Source organism: Heterodontus francisci, chromosome 2 (genome assembly GCF_036365525.1).
Source record: "Heterodontus francisci isolate sHetFra1 chromosome 2, sHetFra1.hap1, whole genome shotgun sequence".
Classification (NCBI taxonomy): domain Eukaryota; kingdom Metazoa; phylum Chordata; class Chondrichthyes; order Heterodontiformes; family Heterodontidae; genus Heterodontus; species Heterodontus francisci.
In genome coordinates this window covers 208,668,475-208,683,099 of record NC_090372.1, presented here as the reverse complement: position 1 = coordinate 208,683,099, position 14,625 = coordinate 208,668,475, and the positions used below count along the sequence as shown (strand labels likewise).

The window sequence follows — 14,625 nt, the reverse complement described above, 5'->3', positions numbered from 1 at the left end:
AAGATCAATTCCCACATATAGGTCTGAATTTTATGAGCCCCTCGGCATCGGGGGGTCATGGCGGGCGGGCCCGTAAAATTCTGCTGGGAGTGGCCAGCCTCGACCCCCAAAATCCAGAAGGCCCTGCCGGATATTAGCGGCAGCAGCGAGGCCTCAATGAGGCCCCCCGGACAAGCGGTGGGGCTGTCATCTAAATATTTAAATGAGCCTTAATGAAATGCAAATTAACTCACCTGCTGATGGCCATCCACGCCGACTTTATGTTCCACCGGACGGGACTTGCGCGCCTTCAGAACTCCGTTGGAGTTCTGAGGCGAGACACTGGTGGGGAGCGGGGGAAGAATAAAATTATCAGGGTGGGAGGGGTGGGGGAGCAGGGAAAACACTTTTTATTGGCTGTGGGGATGGTGGGAAGGGGTTGAAGGACAAATGTGAGAAGGTTGGGTGGGGCGAAGCACGAGTCAGGAATAAAATAAGTTTTCAAAATAAAGGACAATGAAGAGACCATTGGCGGGGGTTGGGAATTATTTATTAAAATCAAATTAAATGCACTATGCCTTTAAAAATGTAAAATATTTGTGAAGGGCTTTAGCCCTTTGAAAATGGCACCAGCGCCTGCGCAGTGGCACCGGACGCCGTTGCCGGGGATGCTCTGGGCGCCGTTGCCAGGGACGCAGTGGCTGCCCCTCTACATCATCGGGAACGGCCACTCTGCCCCTTCCATTCAAATGAGGCTGCGCGTGTAAATCGCGGGGGCTGTGCGGCGGCACTTCCGTGTCGGAAGGCCAGTAAGACCATAGCTGAACTTCTACATCAAGTCCACTTTCTGGTCCTAGCTCCATATTCCTGGATCCCCTCAACGCCTAAAAATCTATTGATCTCTACTTCTACTTTGAATAAACTGAAAGAGTGAGCATCCACAACCATCTGGGGTAGAGAACTCCAAAAATTCACAAACCTCTGACATGAGGAGAAATTTCTCCTCGTCTCAGTCCTAAACGGCCAACCTCTTATCCTAAGATTACGAACCCTTCTTCTAAACTCTCCAGCCAGGGAAAAGAGCCTCTCAGCATCTCACCAGTCAGATTCTATAAGAATTTTAGAAATGAGATTATTTCTCATTATTCTAAACTTTAGCAAATGTGACCCATTATACTCAATCTCTTTTCATATGACAGCCCTCTCATCCCAGAAATCAATCTAATTAACCTTCATTGCACCCCTCTAAGGCAAATATATCTTTCCTTAGATACAAATTAGGAGCAGAAGTAGGCCATTCGGCCCCTCGACCAAAAGCAGACCAAAACTGTGTACTCCAGGCGTGCTCTCATCAAAGCCCTATATAATTACAGAAAGACTTCACAGAATCGTTCCAGTGCAGAAGGAGGCCATTTGAACCATCGTGTCCGCACTGGCTCTCTGAAAGAGCAATTCTCTCAGTTCCATTCCCCCGCCTTCCTTACTGTTACACTCCAAACTCCTTGTAATAAAGGCTAACACAGCATTAATTTAAAGAAAAAACATATAATTGCGCAAAGATGGGTGGCAGGTCAGAAGATTGGACAGAATATAAAAAACAGCAAAGAATGACTAAAAGATTAATAATAAGAGAAAAATTAGAATACGAGAGAAAGCTTTCTAGAATTGTAAAGACAGTAAGAGATTCCACAAATATTTTAAAAAGATGAGAGTGAACAAAGAAAGCATTGGTTCGACAGAAAGTGAGTCTGGGGAATTAATAATGAATAATAAGGAGATGGCAGATGAACTGAACAGGTATTTTGTGTTGGTCTTCACTATAGAGGGTACAAGTAACATCCCAGAAATAGACTCAAGAAAATTACAACCAGGGAAGTGGTACTGAACAAATTGTTGGAGCTGCGGGTTGACAAGTCCCCGGGACCTGATGGACTTCATCCTAGGGTCTTAAAAAAAGTGGCTAGTAAGATAGTTGATGTGTTGGTTTTAGTTTTCCAAAATTCCCTAGATTCGGGGAAGGTTCTATTGGATTGGAAAATCACAAATGTAACTCCTTTATTCAAAAAGGGAGGGAGACAGAAAGCAGGAAACTTCAGGCCAGTTAGCTTAACATCTGTCACAGAGGAAATGTTAGAAACTATTATTAAAGACATTATAGCAGGGCATTTAGAAAAATTCAAGGTAATCAGGCAGAGTCATCATGGTTTTGTGAAAGAGAAATCATGTTTAACCAGTTTATTGGAGTTCTCCAAAGAAGTAACAAGTGTTGTGGATAGAGGGGAACCAGTGGATGTACTGTACTTAGATTGCCAGAGGCATTGATAAGGTGCCACATCAAAGGTTATTGCGGAAAATAAAAGCTCATGGTGTAGGGGGAACATATTGGCATGGATAGTAGATTGGCTAGTTAACAGGAAACAGAGAGTAGGCATAAATGGGTCATTTTCTGGTTGACAAGATGTAATGAATGATGTGCCACTGGGATCAGTGCTGAGGTGTCAACTTTTTACAATTTATATAAATGACTTGGATGAAGGGACTGGATCTAGGGTTGCTAAATTTGCTGACGACACAAAGACAGGTAGGAAAGTAAGTTGTGAAGAGGATATAAGGAAGCTGCAAATGGATATAGATATATTAAGTGAGTGGGCAAAGATCTGGCAAATGGAGTATAATGAGGGAAAATGTGAAATTGTCCATTTTGGCAAGAAGAATAAAAAAGCATATAATCTAAATGGTGAGAAATTGCAGAGTTCTGAGATGCAGAGGGATCTGGGTGTCCTAGTGCATGAATTGCAAAAGGTTAGTATGCAGGTACAGCAAGCAATTAGGAAAGCTAATAGAATATTATCGTTTATTGCGAGGGGAATTGAATACAAAAGTAGGGAGGTTACGCAAAAGTTACACAGGGCATTGGTGAGACCACATCTGGAGTACTGTGTACAGTATTGGTCTCCTTATTTAAGGAAGGATATAAATGCGTTGGAAGTAGTTCAGAGAATGTTTACTAGGCTAACACCTGGAATGAGCAGGTTGTCTTATGAGGAAAGGTTGGACAGGCTAGGATTGTATCTGCTGGAGTTCAGAAGAGTAAGAGGTGACTTGATTGAAACATATAAGATCCTGAGGGGTTGTGACAGGGTGGATGTGGAAAGGATGTTTCCTCTTGTGGGAGAATCTAGAACCAGGGGTCACTGTTTAAAAATAAGGGGTCGCCAATTTAAGACGGAGATGAGGAGAAATTTTTTCTCTCAGGGTCATGAGTCCTTGGAGCTCTGTCCCTCAAAAGGCGGTGGAAGCAGAGTCTTTGAATATTTTTAAGGCAGAGAGAGATAAGATTCTTGATAAGCAAGAGGGTGAAAGGTTATCAGGGTTAGGCAAGAATGTGGAGTTGAGGTTACAATCAGATCAGCCATGATCTTGTTGAATGACGGAGCAGGCCTGAGGGGCCAAGTGGCCTACTCCTGCTCCTATTTCATATGTATTTGCCTTCCTAATTGCCTGCTGTACCTACATGTTAACTTTAATTTTGTAGATGTGACTGCACAGTACATCACAACAAATTAACAGAACGCATCAGGCCACCAATGTTCCTGTATTACTTATCTCCCAGTACCAGATCAATCACATTGGCCTGGGTTGTGGTAGTAATGGCAGCAAAACCATCAACTATCATGACTGTTCTGAAACCTGCAGCAATTTCGGGAGTCCGCACATACAGTTAAACACGGAAATCCAGAAGTTGCGGGCAAAAATTCTATGTTTTCTAATACAGCAGGCTAATGAAGTCCACCCAGCCTGCAATCAAGTAGAAATCACTGAACTGACGAGAAAGTGCCCTTTAACGCTATTAGTCTTGGTGTAAAAACCCTCGGTAACACCTTGTTGCATGAGGAGTAACTGGGTTTTTAACAGCGTATTGCTGAAAAATCTCTCTAGCCCTGGGAAACTAATTTTATATTTGTGGAATGTTAAATTTCCCATTATGATTATTGTTAAAAAAATCCATATATTTTTAAAATAATTTTCTTTTTAAGTTTATGATATTTCAGCTTCTACTTTATTTCCATGCAGACGTCCCAAATGCTTATTTCACTTTCTTTAAAATTTAATTTAAAATGAAGGATAATCAGTGTATTTTACTTCCTGGTTTGCTGTCTGTGGGAATAATTTGAAGTGATTTTTCACTTACGCTGCTTGTTGACATCACTGCTGCTGGATGCCGGGAGATCCCCTTAACTTTGCGCCAGAGTCAAACTGATGTTGGGAAAGGGGAAAGCCATCCCACAGGGATTGTTAGATCTTTTATGGCAGCTTTCTTTGAGGTCAGAAGTGAGCACCTCCACTTTGCCACTGACCGCGAAATCTGTGCCAATATTTCCTAAACCTTTGAAAGCACCTCCTAATATCGCAACAAGGACATTAGGCATTTGAGAACACCACTAACTCCAAGTTCCCCTCCAGGCCACACACCATCATACCACCATTCCTTCACTGCCGCCGGGTCAAAATCCTGGAACTCCCTCCCCAACAGCACTGTGGGTGTATCTGCACCACATGGGCAATAGCAGTTCAAGGCGGTGGCTCACCACCAGCTTCTCAAAGGTGAATTAGGGGCGGGCAATAAATGCTGGCCTTGACAACAATGGGGGAAAAAAGAGGTAGAAAGGAATAGGATATGTTGATGGGGTAGGAGGCGGCTAGTGTGTGTGGTCCGCAATATTTGCAGGAATCCCACACAGGTAAGTTCCAAGTGCACTGGCCGAATGCAAACACGTTGCACTTGACAGAATGGAATGACATTTGTTGCTTTTTAGAAAATAACTGACATATCTTCACAATCTCAACCAGAGGGCACAGATTCAAGATGCTTGGCAAAAAACACAGAGGCAACACTTTTTTACACAACAATTGGTTAGGATTTTGACTGCACTGCTTGGTAGAGTGGTGGATAGTGTTATGACCAGGTGCGAAAGGTGTCTAGGGGTCTTTTGCTGTCTTTACTTGGTCTTATTGTAACAGGGTTTTATTTTAAACACATTGGGCTGAATTTTATTCCGCCCCAGCGGGTCAGTTGGTGGTGTGGGGGCAGCGTAAAATTGAGCTGGAGGCCGACCCGCCCCGCATCTGCCTCCGGTCGACTTTACGGCGGTCGACCCACCCGCCTGAGGCCAATCAAGGCCCTTAAGTGGTCACTTAATGGCCACTTAAGAGCCCGCGCCCGCCTCCACGGGTATTTTACCAATGGCAAGTGGGTGTGCTGGGGACGTGAAAGGCCGCCCCCACCTCCCAACCCACCCCTGGGACCCAAGATGCCCCCCCCCTCCCAAACTACCACTCCAGCCTCACCAGGGATGGATCGATCCCCCTGGTAAGGCATGCCCAACTCCCTCACTCTCCAGGGTCCATGGTGTCAGCTGTGCTGCAGTTCCAGCAGTGGCCACCGCTCCTGGTGGCATTGCTGGGACTAAGCTGCCGGCCCACTGATTGGCCAGCAGCTCACTGAGGTAGGACCTCCTCCCTCAAGTGGGTGGAAGTCCCGCCTCGGACAATTAAAGCCCAGGGACCCATAAAATACGGGATGGATCCCCAGGCTAGGCAGAAGTGGGTTCGCCACCGACTTTCACATAAGTGGCGAATTCCCGTTTGCCCAAGGTAAAATTCAGCGCATTGTGTTTTGAGCTCCCTTTTTGCGAATCCTTGTTCACAACTTTCCAATTATAAAGCAAAGAAATGAGCACAAACAGGCTTTCTTTGGTTTAAAGAAGAAAGATGAAATTTATTAAACCTTAAACTTAAACTCTAATGCTGTTTATGCATACAGATATACGACATGCCCACGCTAGCATGCATACGTGATACGCACATGCAAATAGGGCCAGAAAAGAGCAGAAGAAAAGATAATTAGAACAGTTTGAGGCAATATCTTGTTACTGTTTCTCGAACTCACTGTAGTCCTTGATTGAAGATATGGTCTTGCATTTCGTTGGGGCCCAGTATTCTCTTAAACCTTGTTCACGTAGGACACTGTTCTCTCTTTGAGTTTACGTGTCATCACAAGATTCAGTTCCATGGGAAAGAGAGGGAGGCAGGCAGACAGGAGAGGAGATGTTCTCAGTCCATGAGCACATGGCGTTCTGAGTTCAAATCCTTTGTTGGAAGTTCAAATTCAAAAACTCCAGCCAGTTAGTCATATGACTAAATCTGGTTTGACCACTTCGGTGTATTGGGGAAGCAACTACTGGGTTTCCATTGTTTCAACATTGTCTGGTACTATGCAAATGTCCTTCCAGTCAGGGCTTGCAATTTTAAGTTTTTGTTCATGTGGCGAAATAACGTGGGCCTCAGTCTTGGCAGGTGGGGTTTTGCCTGACAATAGATTCAATAGTAGCTTTCAAAAGGGAAATGGATAAATACTTAAAGGAGAAAAATATTGCAGAGATATGGGGAAAGAGCAGGGAGGAGTGAGTGGGACTAGCTGGATTGCCATCGAAAGAGCTGGCACAGACTTGATGGACCAAATGGTCTCCTTCCACGCTGTACTATTGTATAAACTCAAATCATGCAAAAAAAAAAGAGAATGGAAAGAAAAGTAGCCCATTCAGTCCTTTCAATTCAGGATTAAATAGTTTTTCAAAATAAAAATTGAAGATAAAAGGAATGAGCCATTCTTGCATCTTAGGTTTTGGAAGATAATTGGAGTCACTTTTAATGTTAATGACCTCACTGAACATATTGTTGAGATTGCTGCCTTGTAATCGCTGCCAGGCATCTGTTACTTTCTGTCTAATTTTTGAATTTAACAAGGTTGAATTACATGCCATCTGCCTAATTCAAGGGATCTATTTTTACTGATAATTACATTATAAAATTGACATGTGATAGTCCTAAAGCACCTCAACATACACACAGCTTTATTCCCTCTGGAAGTAATTCAAACAGTGAGCCACGTTCCAAGACATCGGCCCACCAGCCCCTATCTTCTCCTACGATATCCTCTTTACCTGCGAGTGCAAGTTGATCCTCCTCCCTTTTCTTTTTCAGATGTTTGATTTCAAAATTCCTCTCATTGAGAAGTTTGTAGAGCCGTCCGTTCTCGTCCCTCAGCTCCTGGATCTGCTCCTGCAGCAGCTCATTCTCATTCTCCAGCAAGCTGGAAAATTCAAGGTTTCACACACAAGGCTTACTACAAACACATGAACAATGACGGACAGGAAAAGATCACCTGCCCCATCCAGCTTGTCCCCCATAACTGTGATACTTTGTACATCACAACATGTATACTCGTCACCCACCAAAAGCCACTCGACCTCCTGGGACAGGCAAAAAAAATTAAAAACCCAGGCCAATATAGGGAAACAAAACCTGGGAAATTCCTCTCCAACCCTCAGGCGATCGAAACTGGTCCAGGGGCTCACTCTGGCCCTGATCATTCCTTGCAGCACCTACCCTTTTGATCTCCTCCCCATCCAGAAACAGGTCTAGCTCTCGCTTGAAAGAATTCAGTGAATCGGCATCCACTGCACAAGCTGGCAGCCTGTTCCAGAGGTCCACTATTTTCTGGCAAGAGAACCACTTGACATCGAACCTAGGTCTGACCTTATACAACTTAAAATTGTATCCCCAGTCCACCTTAAGCTATTTAATTGGAACTAATTGTGTGTGGAATCAGAGGAGATAGGGGAAGCGTTAAATGAATATTTTTCGTCAGTATTTACAGTAGAGAAAGAAAATGTTGTCAAGGAGAATACTGAGATTCAGACTACTAGGCTAGATGGGATTGAGGTTCACAAGGAGGAGGTGTTAGCAATTTTGGAAAGTGTGAAAATAGATAAGTCCCCTGGGCCAGATGGGATTTATCCTAGGATTCTCTGGGAAGCCAGGGAGGAGATTGCAGAGCCTTTGTCCTTGATCTTTATGTCATCATTGTCGACAGGAATAGTGCTGGAAGACTGGAGGATAGCAAATGTTGTCCCCTTGTTCAAGAAGGGGAGTAGAGACAGCCCTGGTAATTATAGACCTGTGAGCCTTACTTCGGTTGTGGGTAAAATGTTGGAAAAGGTTATAAGAGATAGGATTTATAATCATCTTGAAAAGAATAAGTTCATTAGCGATAGTCAGCACGGTTTTGTGAAGGGTAGGTCGTGCCTCACAAACCTTATTGAGTTTTTCGAGAAGGTGACCAAACAGGTGGATGAGGGTAAAGCAGTGGATGTGGTGTATATGGATTTCAGTAAGGCGTTTGATAAGGTTCCCCACGGTAGGCTATTGCAGAAAATACGGAAGTATGGGGTTGAAGGTGATTTAGAGCTTTGGATCAGAAATTGGCTAGCTGAAAGAAGACAGAGGGTGGTGGTTGATGGCAAATGTTCATCCTGGAGTTTAGTTACTAGTGGTGTACCGCAAGGATCTGTTTTGGGGCCACTGCTGTTTGTCATTTTTATAAATGACCTGGAAGTGGGTGTAGAAGGGTGGGTTAGTAAATTTGCGGATAACACGAAGGTCGGTGGAGTTGTGGATAGTGCCGAAGGATGTTGTAGGGTACAGAGGGACATAGATAGGCTGCAGAGCTGGGCTGAGAGATGGCAGATAGAGTTTAATGCGGAAAAGTGAGAGGTGATTCACTTTGGAAGGAGTAACAGGAATGCAGCGTACTGGGCTAATGGGAGGATTCTTGGTAGTGTAGATGAACAGAGAGATCTTGGTGTCCAGGTACATAAATCCCTGAAAGTTGCTACCCAGGTTAATAGGGCTGTTAAGAAGGCATATGGTGTGTTAGCTTTTATTAGTAGGGGGATCGAGTTTCGGAGCCACGAGGTCATGCTGCAGCTATACAAAACTCTAGTGAGACCGCACCTGGAATATTGCGTGCAGTTCTGGTCACCGCATTATAGGAAGGATGTGGAAGCTTTGGAAAGGGTGCAGAGGAGATTTACTAGGATGTTGCCTGGTATGGAGGGAAGGTCTTACGAGGAAAGGCTGAGGGACAAGGTTGTTTTCGTTGGAGAGAAGGAGGAGGAGAGGTGATTTAATAGAGACATATCAGATAATCAGAGGGTTAGATAGGGTGGATAGTGAGAGTCTTTTTCCTCGGATGGTGATGGCAAACACGAGGGGACATAACTTTAAGTTGAGGGGTGATAGATATAGGACAGATGTCAGAGGTAGTTTCTTTACTCAGAGAGTAGTAGGGGCGTGGAACGCCCTGCCTGCAACAGTAGTAGACTCGCCAACTTTAAGGGCATTTAAGTGGTCATTGGATAGACATATGGATGAAAATGGAATAGTGTAGGTCAGATGGTTTCACAGGTCGGCGCAACATCGAGGGCCTAAGGGCCTGTACTGCGCTGTAATGTTCTAATTCTAATTCTATTCCCTTCATCATCTTATAGACCTCAATCAGATTATCCCCAAGTCTAAGCACAGAGTGGGAAAAAACTTACTCTTTTCAAACACTATGGGGTATAATTTCCAACTGGCAGTATTCCAGTGCAATTGCTTAATCTAATCATACGAAACCTCCTCTGCACTATGCAATGCAGCCATCATTTTAAATGGATTAATGAACACCCAAGTTAAAAATAGTGCAGTGAAATTTAGCACAACAGCTTGCATTTACATTGCGCCTTTAACAAAGCAAAATGCCCCGAGGCACTTCACTGGAGTGTTATCAGACAAAAATTGACACAGAGCCCAAGAAGGAGCTATTAGGGCAGGTAACCAAAAGCTTGGTCAGGGAGACAGATTTTTAACAGCGAGTTAGGATAGGGGCAGCAGAGTTTAGGAGACACTCAAGTTTATACAGGATGAAAGAAGGTAGGAGGCTAGCCAAGAGAGAATTGGAATAGTCATGTCTACCATTCATACAGGAACAGCCAATTTATTTAGGACAGTTTGATAGAAATTCACCCCTAACTGTGAAAACAATATCACAAAAGCCCAGAATCTAATACTAAACCCAAACCGTTTTCCATACATGACATTTCCACAGTCCCCGAATCACAGGAACTATGGGTGATGGTTTTTTTTTATCACCTCTTACTCTAATAACCAGTGAATAACCTACAATATTGCTCACAGTTGTCGAGCTTTCCACTGAAATCCAGGTGAGTGGGACAGACTGCCCCGTACAATGAACCTGGATCACCACCTGCTGGACACATAAAAGCATTACAATTTCTCAAAATGGATTTTCAACCAGGTACGCAAAACAGGTCAGACTATGCAGATGATCAAAAACCAAATGACTTACAGATGTTGGAATATCTGAAACAAAAAACAGAAAATGCCGGAAGCACTCAGCAGCTCAGACATCTGTGGAAAGAGCAGATGTGAACCCTTCCTCACAATCAATATCTTCCTTGTTCTGACCAAGGATCCACACCTGAAATGTTAACTCTATTTCTCTCTTCACAGATGCCATACTGCTGAGTATTTCCAGCATTTTCTGTTTATTTTTCAGATTTCCAGCGTCTGTAAGAAGGACCAGGTTTCATCCTTGCTTTGAGGTGAGTTCAAGAATTTAAAATTCCCATTTTGATGGTCAAATCCCTCCATCGCCTCACCCCCTCCCTACCTCTGTAACCTACTCCAACCCCTCCCAAGGTTAGCGATCCCTGTGCTCCTCCAAGTCTGGCCTCTTGCGCATCCCCAATTTCCTTTGTCCCACCATCCGCAAGAACAACAAAGAACAGTACAGGAACAGACCCTCCGAAACTAAAACCTTCTGCACTTCCAAGGCCCATATCCCTCTATTCCCTTCCTATTCATATATTTGTCAAGATGTCTCTTAAATGTCGCTATCGTATCTGCTTCCACCACCTCCCCTGGCAGAAAGTTCCAGGCACTCACCATCCTCTGTGTAAAAAACTTTTCTCGCAGATCCCCTCTAAACTTTGCCCCTCGCACCTTAAACCTATGTCCCCTAGTAACTGACTCTTCCACCCTGGGTGGATAGCTTCTGACTATCCACTCTGTCCATGCCGCTCATAACTTTGTAAACCTCTATCATGTCGCTCCTCCACCTCCGTTGTTCCAGTGAAAACAATCCGAGTTTTTCCAACCTCTCGTCATAGCTAATGCCCTCCAGACCAGGCAACATCCTGGTAAATAAAAGCAAAATACTGCGGATGCTGGAAATCTGAAACAAAAACAAGAAATGCTGGATTCACTCAGCAGGTCTGGCAGCATCTGTGGAAAGAGAAGCAGAGTTAACGTTTCGGGTCAGTGACCCTTCTTCGAAACCCGAAGAAGGGTCACTGACCTGAAACGTTAACTCTGCTTCTCTTTCCACAGATGCTGCCAGACCTGCTGAGAACATCCTGGTAAACCTCCTCTGTACCGTCTCCAAAGCCTCCACGCCCTTCTGGTAGTGTGGCGACCAGAATTGCAATATTCTAAGTGTGGCCTAACTAAAGTTCTGTACAGCTGCAACATGATTTGCCAATTTTTATACTCTATGGCCCGACCGATGAAGGCAAGCATGCCGTATGCCTTCTTGACTACCTTATCCACCTGCGTTGCCACTTTCAGTGACCTGTGGACCTGTACGCCCAGATCTCTCTGCCTGTCAATACTCCTAAGGGTTCTGCCATTTACTGTATACTTCCCACCTGCATTAGACCTTCCAAAATGCATTACCTCACATTTGTCCGGATTAAACTCCATCTGCCATTTCTCCGCCCATGTCTCCAACCGATCTATGTCCTGCTGTATCCTCTGACAATCCTCATCACTATCCGCAACTCCACCAACCTTTGTGTCGTCCACAAACTTACTAATCAGACCAGCTCCATTTTCCTCCAAATCATTTATATATACTACAAAGAGCAAAGATCCCAGCACTGATCCCTGCAGAACACCACTAGTCACATCCCTCCATTCAGAAAAGCACCCTTCCACTGCTACCCTCTGTCTTCTATGACTGAGCCAGTTCTGTATCCATCTTGCCAGCTCACCTCTGATCCCGTGTGACTTCACTTTTTGTACCAGTCTGCCATGAGGGACCTTGTCAAAGGCTTTACTGAAGTCCATATAGATAACATCCACTGCCCTTCCTTCATCAATCATCTTTGTCACTTGCTCAAAAAACTCAATCAAATTAGTGAGACACGACCTCCCCTTCACAAAACCATGCTGCCTCTTGCTAATAAGTTCGTTTGTTTCCAAATGGGAGTAAATCCTGTCCCGAATCCTCTCTAATAATTTCCCTACCACTGACGTAAGGCTCACCCGGCCTATAATTTCCTGGATTATCCTTGCTACCCTTCTTAAACAAAGGAACAACATTGGCTATTCTCCAGTCCTCTGGAACCTCACCTGTAGCCAATGAGGATGCAAAGATTTCTGTCAAGGCCCCAGCAATTTCTTCCCTTGCCTCCCTTAGTATTCTGGGGTAGATCCCATCAGGCCCTGGGGACTTATCTACCTTAATGCTTTGCAAGACACCCAACACCTCCTCCTTTTTGATGAGATGACTGAGACTATCTACACTCCCTTCCCTAGGCTCATCGTCCACCAAGTCCTTCTCTTTGGTGAATACTGATGCAAAGTACTCTTTTAGTACCTCGCCCATTTCCTCTGGCTCCACACATAGATTCCCTTCTCGGTCCTTGAGTGGGCCAACCCTTTCCCTAGTTACCCTCTTGCTCTTTATATACATATAGAAAGCCTTGTGATTATCCTTAATCCTGTTTGCCAATGACTTTTCATGACCCCTTTTAGCCCTCCTGACTCCTTGCTTAAGTTCCTTCCTACTGTCTTTATATTCCTCAAGGGATTCGTCTGTTAGCCTTCCAGCCATTACGAATGCTTCCTTTTTCTTTTTGACGAGGCTCACAATATCCCTCGTTATCCAAGGTTCCCGAAACTTGCCAAACTTATCCGTCTTCCTCACAGGAACATGCGGTCCTGGATTCAATTCAACTGACATTTGAAAGACTCCCACATGTCAGATGTTGATTTACCCTCAAACAGCCACCCCCAATCTAAATTCTTCAATTCCTGCCTAATATTGTTAGAATTAGCCTTCCCCCAAGGACTACTCTTATCCTTATCCACAAGTACCTTAAAACTTATGGAATTATGGTAAAAAGGTAATAATCTCTGGATTACTACCTGAGCCATGAGCTAATTGACATGGGGTCAATAAGATTAATGAGGTAAATGCATGGCTCAAAGATTGGTGAGAGATAAATGGGTTCGAATTCATGGGACATTGGCACCAGTACTGGGGAAGGAGAGAGCTGTTCTGATGGGACGGGCTCCACCTGAGTCATGCTGGGACCAGAGTCCTGGCGAATCGCATAACTAGAGCTGTAGATAGGGCTTGAAACTAAATAGTGGGGGGCAGGGTTCAGTTGCATGGAAAATTAGGAAGTCAAAGTTAAAGGAGAAGGTTGGAGTGCAGGTTAGTGATGAGGCTGATTGTTACCAGAAAATAAAAGGAAGGGACAGAACGTGTGAACATCATATTGCACCAAGGAATCGTACAAGAGTAGGGAAATTTGATAATAGAACAAACTTAAAGGCTTTGTATCTGAATGCACGAAGCATTCAGAATAAAATAAACGAGTTAACAGCGCAAATAGAGACGAATGGGTATGGTTTAGTGGCGATTACTGAGACGTGGTTGCAGGGAAATCAGGTTTGGGAATTGAATATCCAAGGGTACTCAGTATTTTGAAAGGAAAAGGAGGAGATCAGTGCTGTAGTGAGAAACGAAAGAAGTCCCTGGTGGGAGTAATCTATAGGTCCCCAAACAGCAGTTGTGCCGTGGGGCACAGTATAAACCAGGAAATACTGGGGGCTTGTAAGAAAGGTACTGCAATAATCATGGGTGATTTTAATATGCATATCGATTGGATTAATCAAATTGGCAAGGGTAGCCTCCAGAGAGAGTTCATTGAAAGTATTAGAGATTGTTTTTTGGAGCAATATGTTGTGGAACCAACCAGGGAGCAGGCTATTCTAGATTTGGTATTGTGTAATGAGGTGGGATTAATTAATGATCTCATAGTGAAGGATCCTCTAGGGAAGAGTGATCATAGCATGCTAGAATTTCAAATTCAGTTTGAGGGCGAGAAACTGGAGTCCCACACTAGCGTTCTGGAGTTAAACAAAGGTAATCACATAGGCATGAGGACAAATTTGGCCCTAGTGGACTGGGAAGGAAGACTAAAAGGTTGGACAATGGATGAGCAGTGGCAGATGTTTAAGGAGATATTAATTCCTCCCAAATAAAATATATTCCAGAGAGGAAGAAAGATTCTAAGAAGGGGGAAAAACATCCATGACTAAGCAAGGAAGTTAAGGATAACATAAAGACCAAAGCTAAGGCAAACCATATTGCAAAGGCCAGTGGCAGGCCGGAAGATTGGGAAACTTTTAAAGATCAATAAAGGGTTACTAAAAAAGTAATAAAAAGAGCAAAGGTAAATTATGAAAGAAAACTCGCGCAGAATATAAAAACGGATAGCAAAAGCTTCTATAAGTATATAGAAAGTAGCTAAAGTGAATGTTGGTCCTTTGGAGGATGAGACTGGGGAGCTAATAAAGGGAACACAGAAATGGCGGAGACACTAAATCAGTATTTTTCCTTAGTTTTCACGGTGGAGGACACTAGTACCATCCCAATAGTAACAGGAA

The 14,625-nt window shown here is 43.9% G+C and overlaps 1 protein-coding gene and 1 long non-coding RNA gene across 4 annotated transcripts in view; one reads left to right on the top strand and one right to left on the bottom strand.

The window, feature by feature from the left end:
- ccdc13 (coiled-coil domain containing 13) overlaps positions 1-14,625 on the bottom strand; it is a 63,344-nt gene that overhangs the window by 43,830 nt on the left and 4,889 nt on the right. For 2 of the 3 annotated variants that reach the window (XM_068015399.1, XM_068015408.1), the window contains exon 2: positions 6,984-7,132. The exons of the other annotated variant lie outside the window; for it this stretch is intronic. In XM_068015399.1, coding sequence (XP_067871500.1) covers positions 6,984-7,132 — 149 coding nt within the window. The remainder of the gene's footprint in view (positions 1-6,983; positions 7,133-14,625) is intronic. 3 annotated transcript variants of the gene reach the window in all.
- The window catches only part of LOC137350643 (uncharacterized), a 46,980-nt gene that overhangs the window by 28,978 nt on the left and 3,377 nt on the right, over positions 1-14,625 (top strand). Inside the window, exon 2 of the long non-coding RNA XR_010969468.1 lies at positions 10,442-10,487. This is a non-coding gene — a long non-coding RNA (uncharacterized lncRNA). The remainder of the gene's footprint in view (positions 1-10,441; positions 10,488-14,625) is intronic.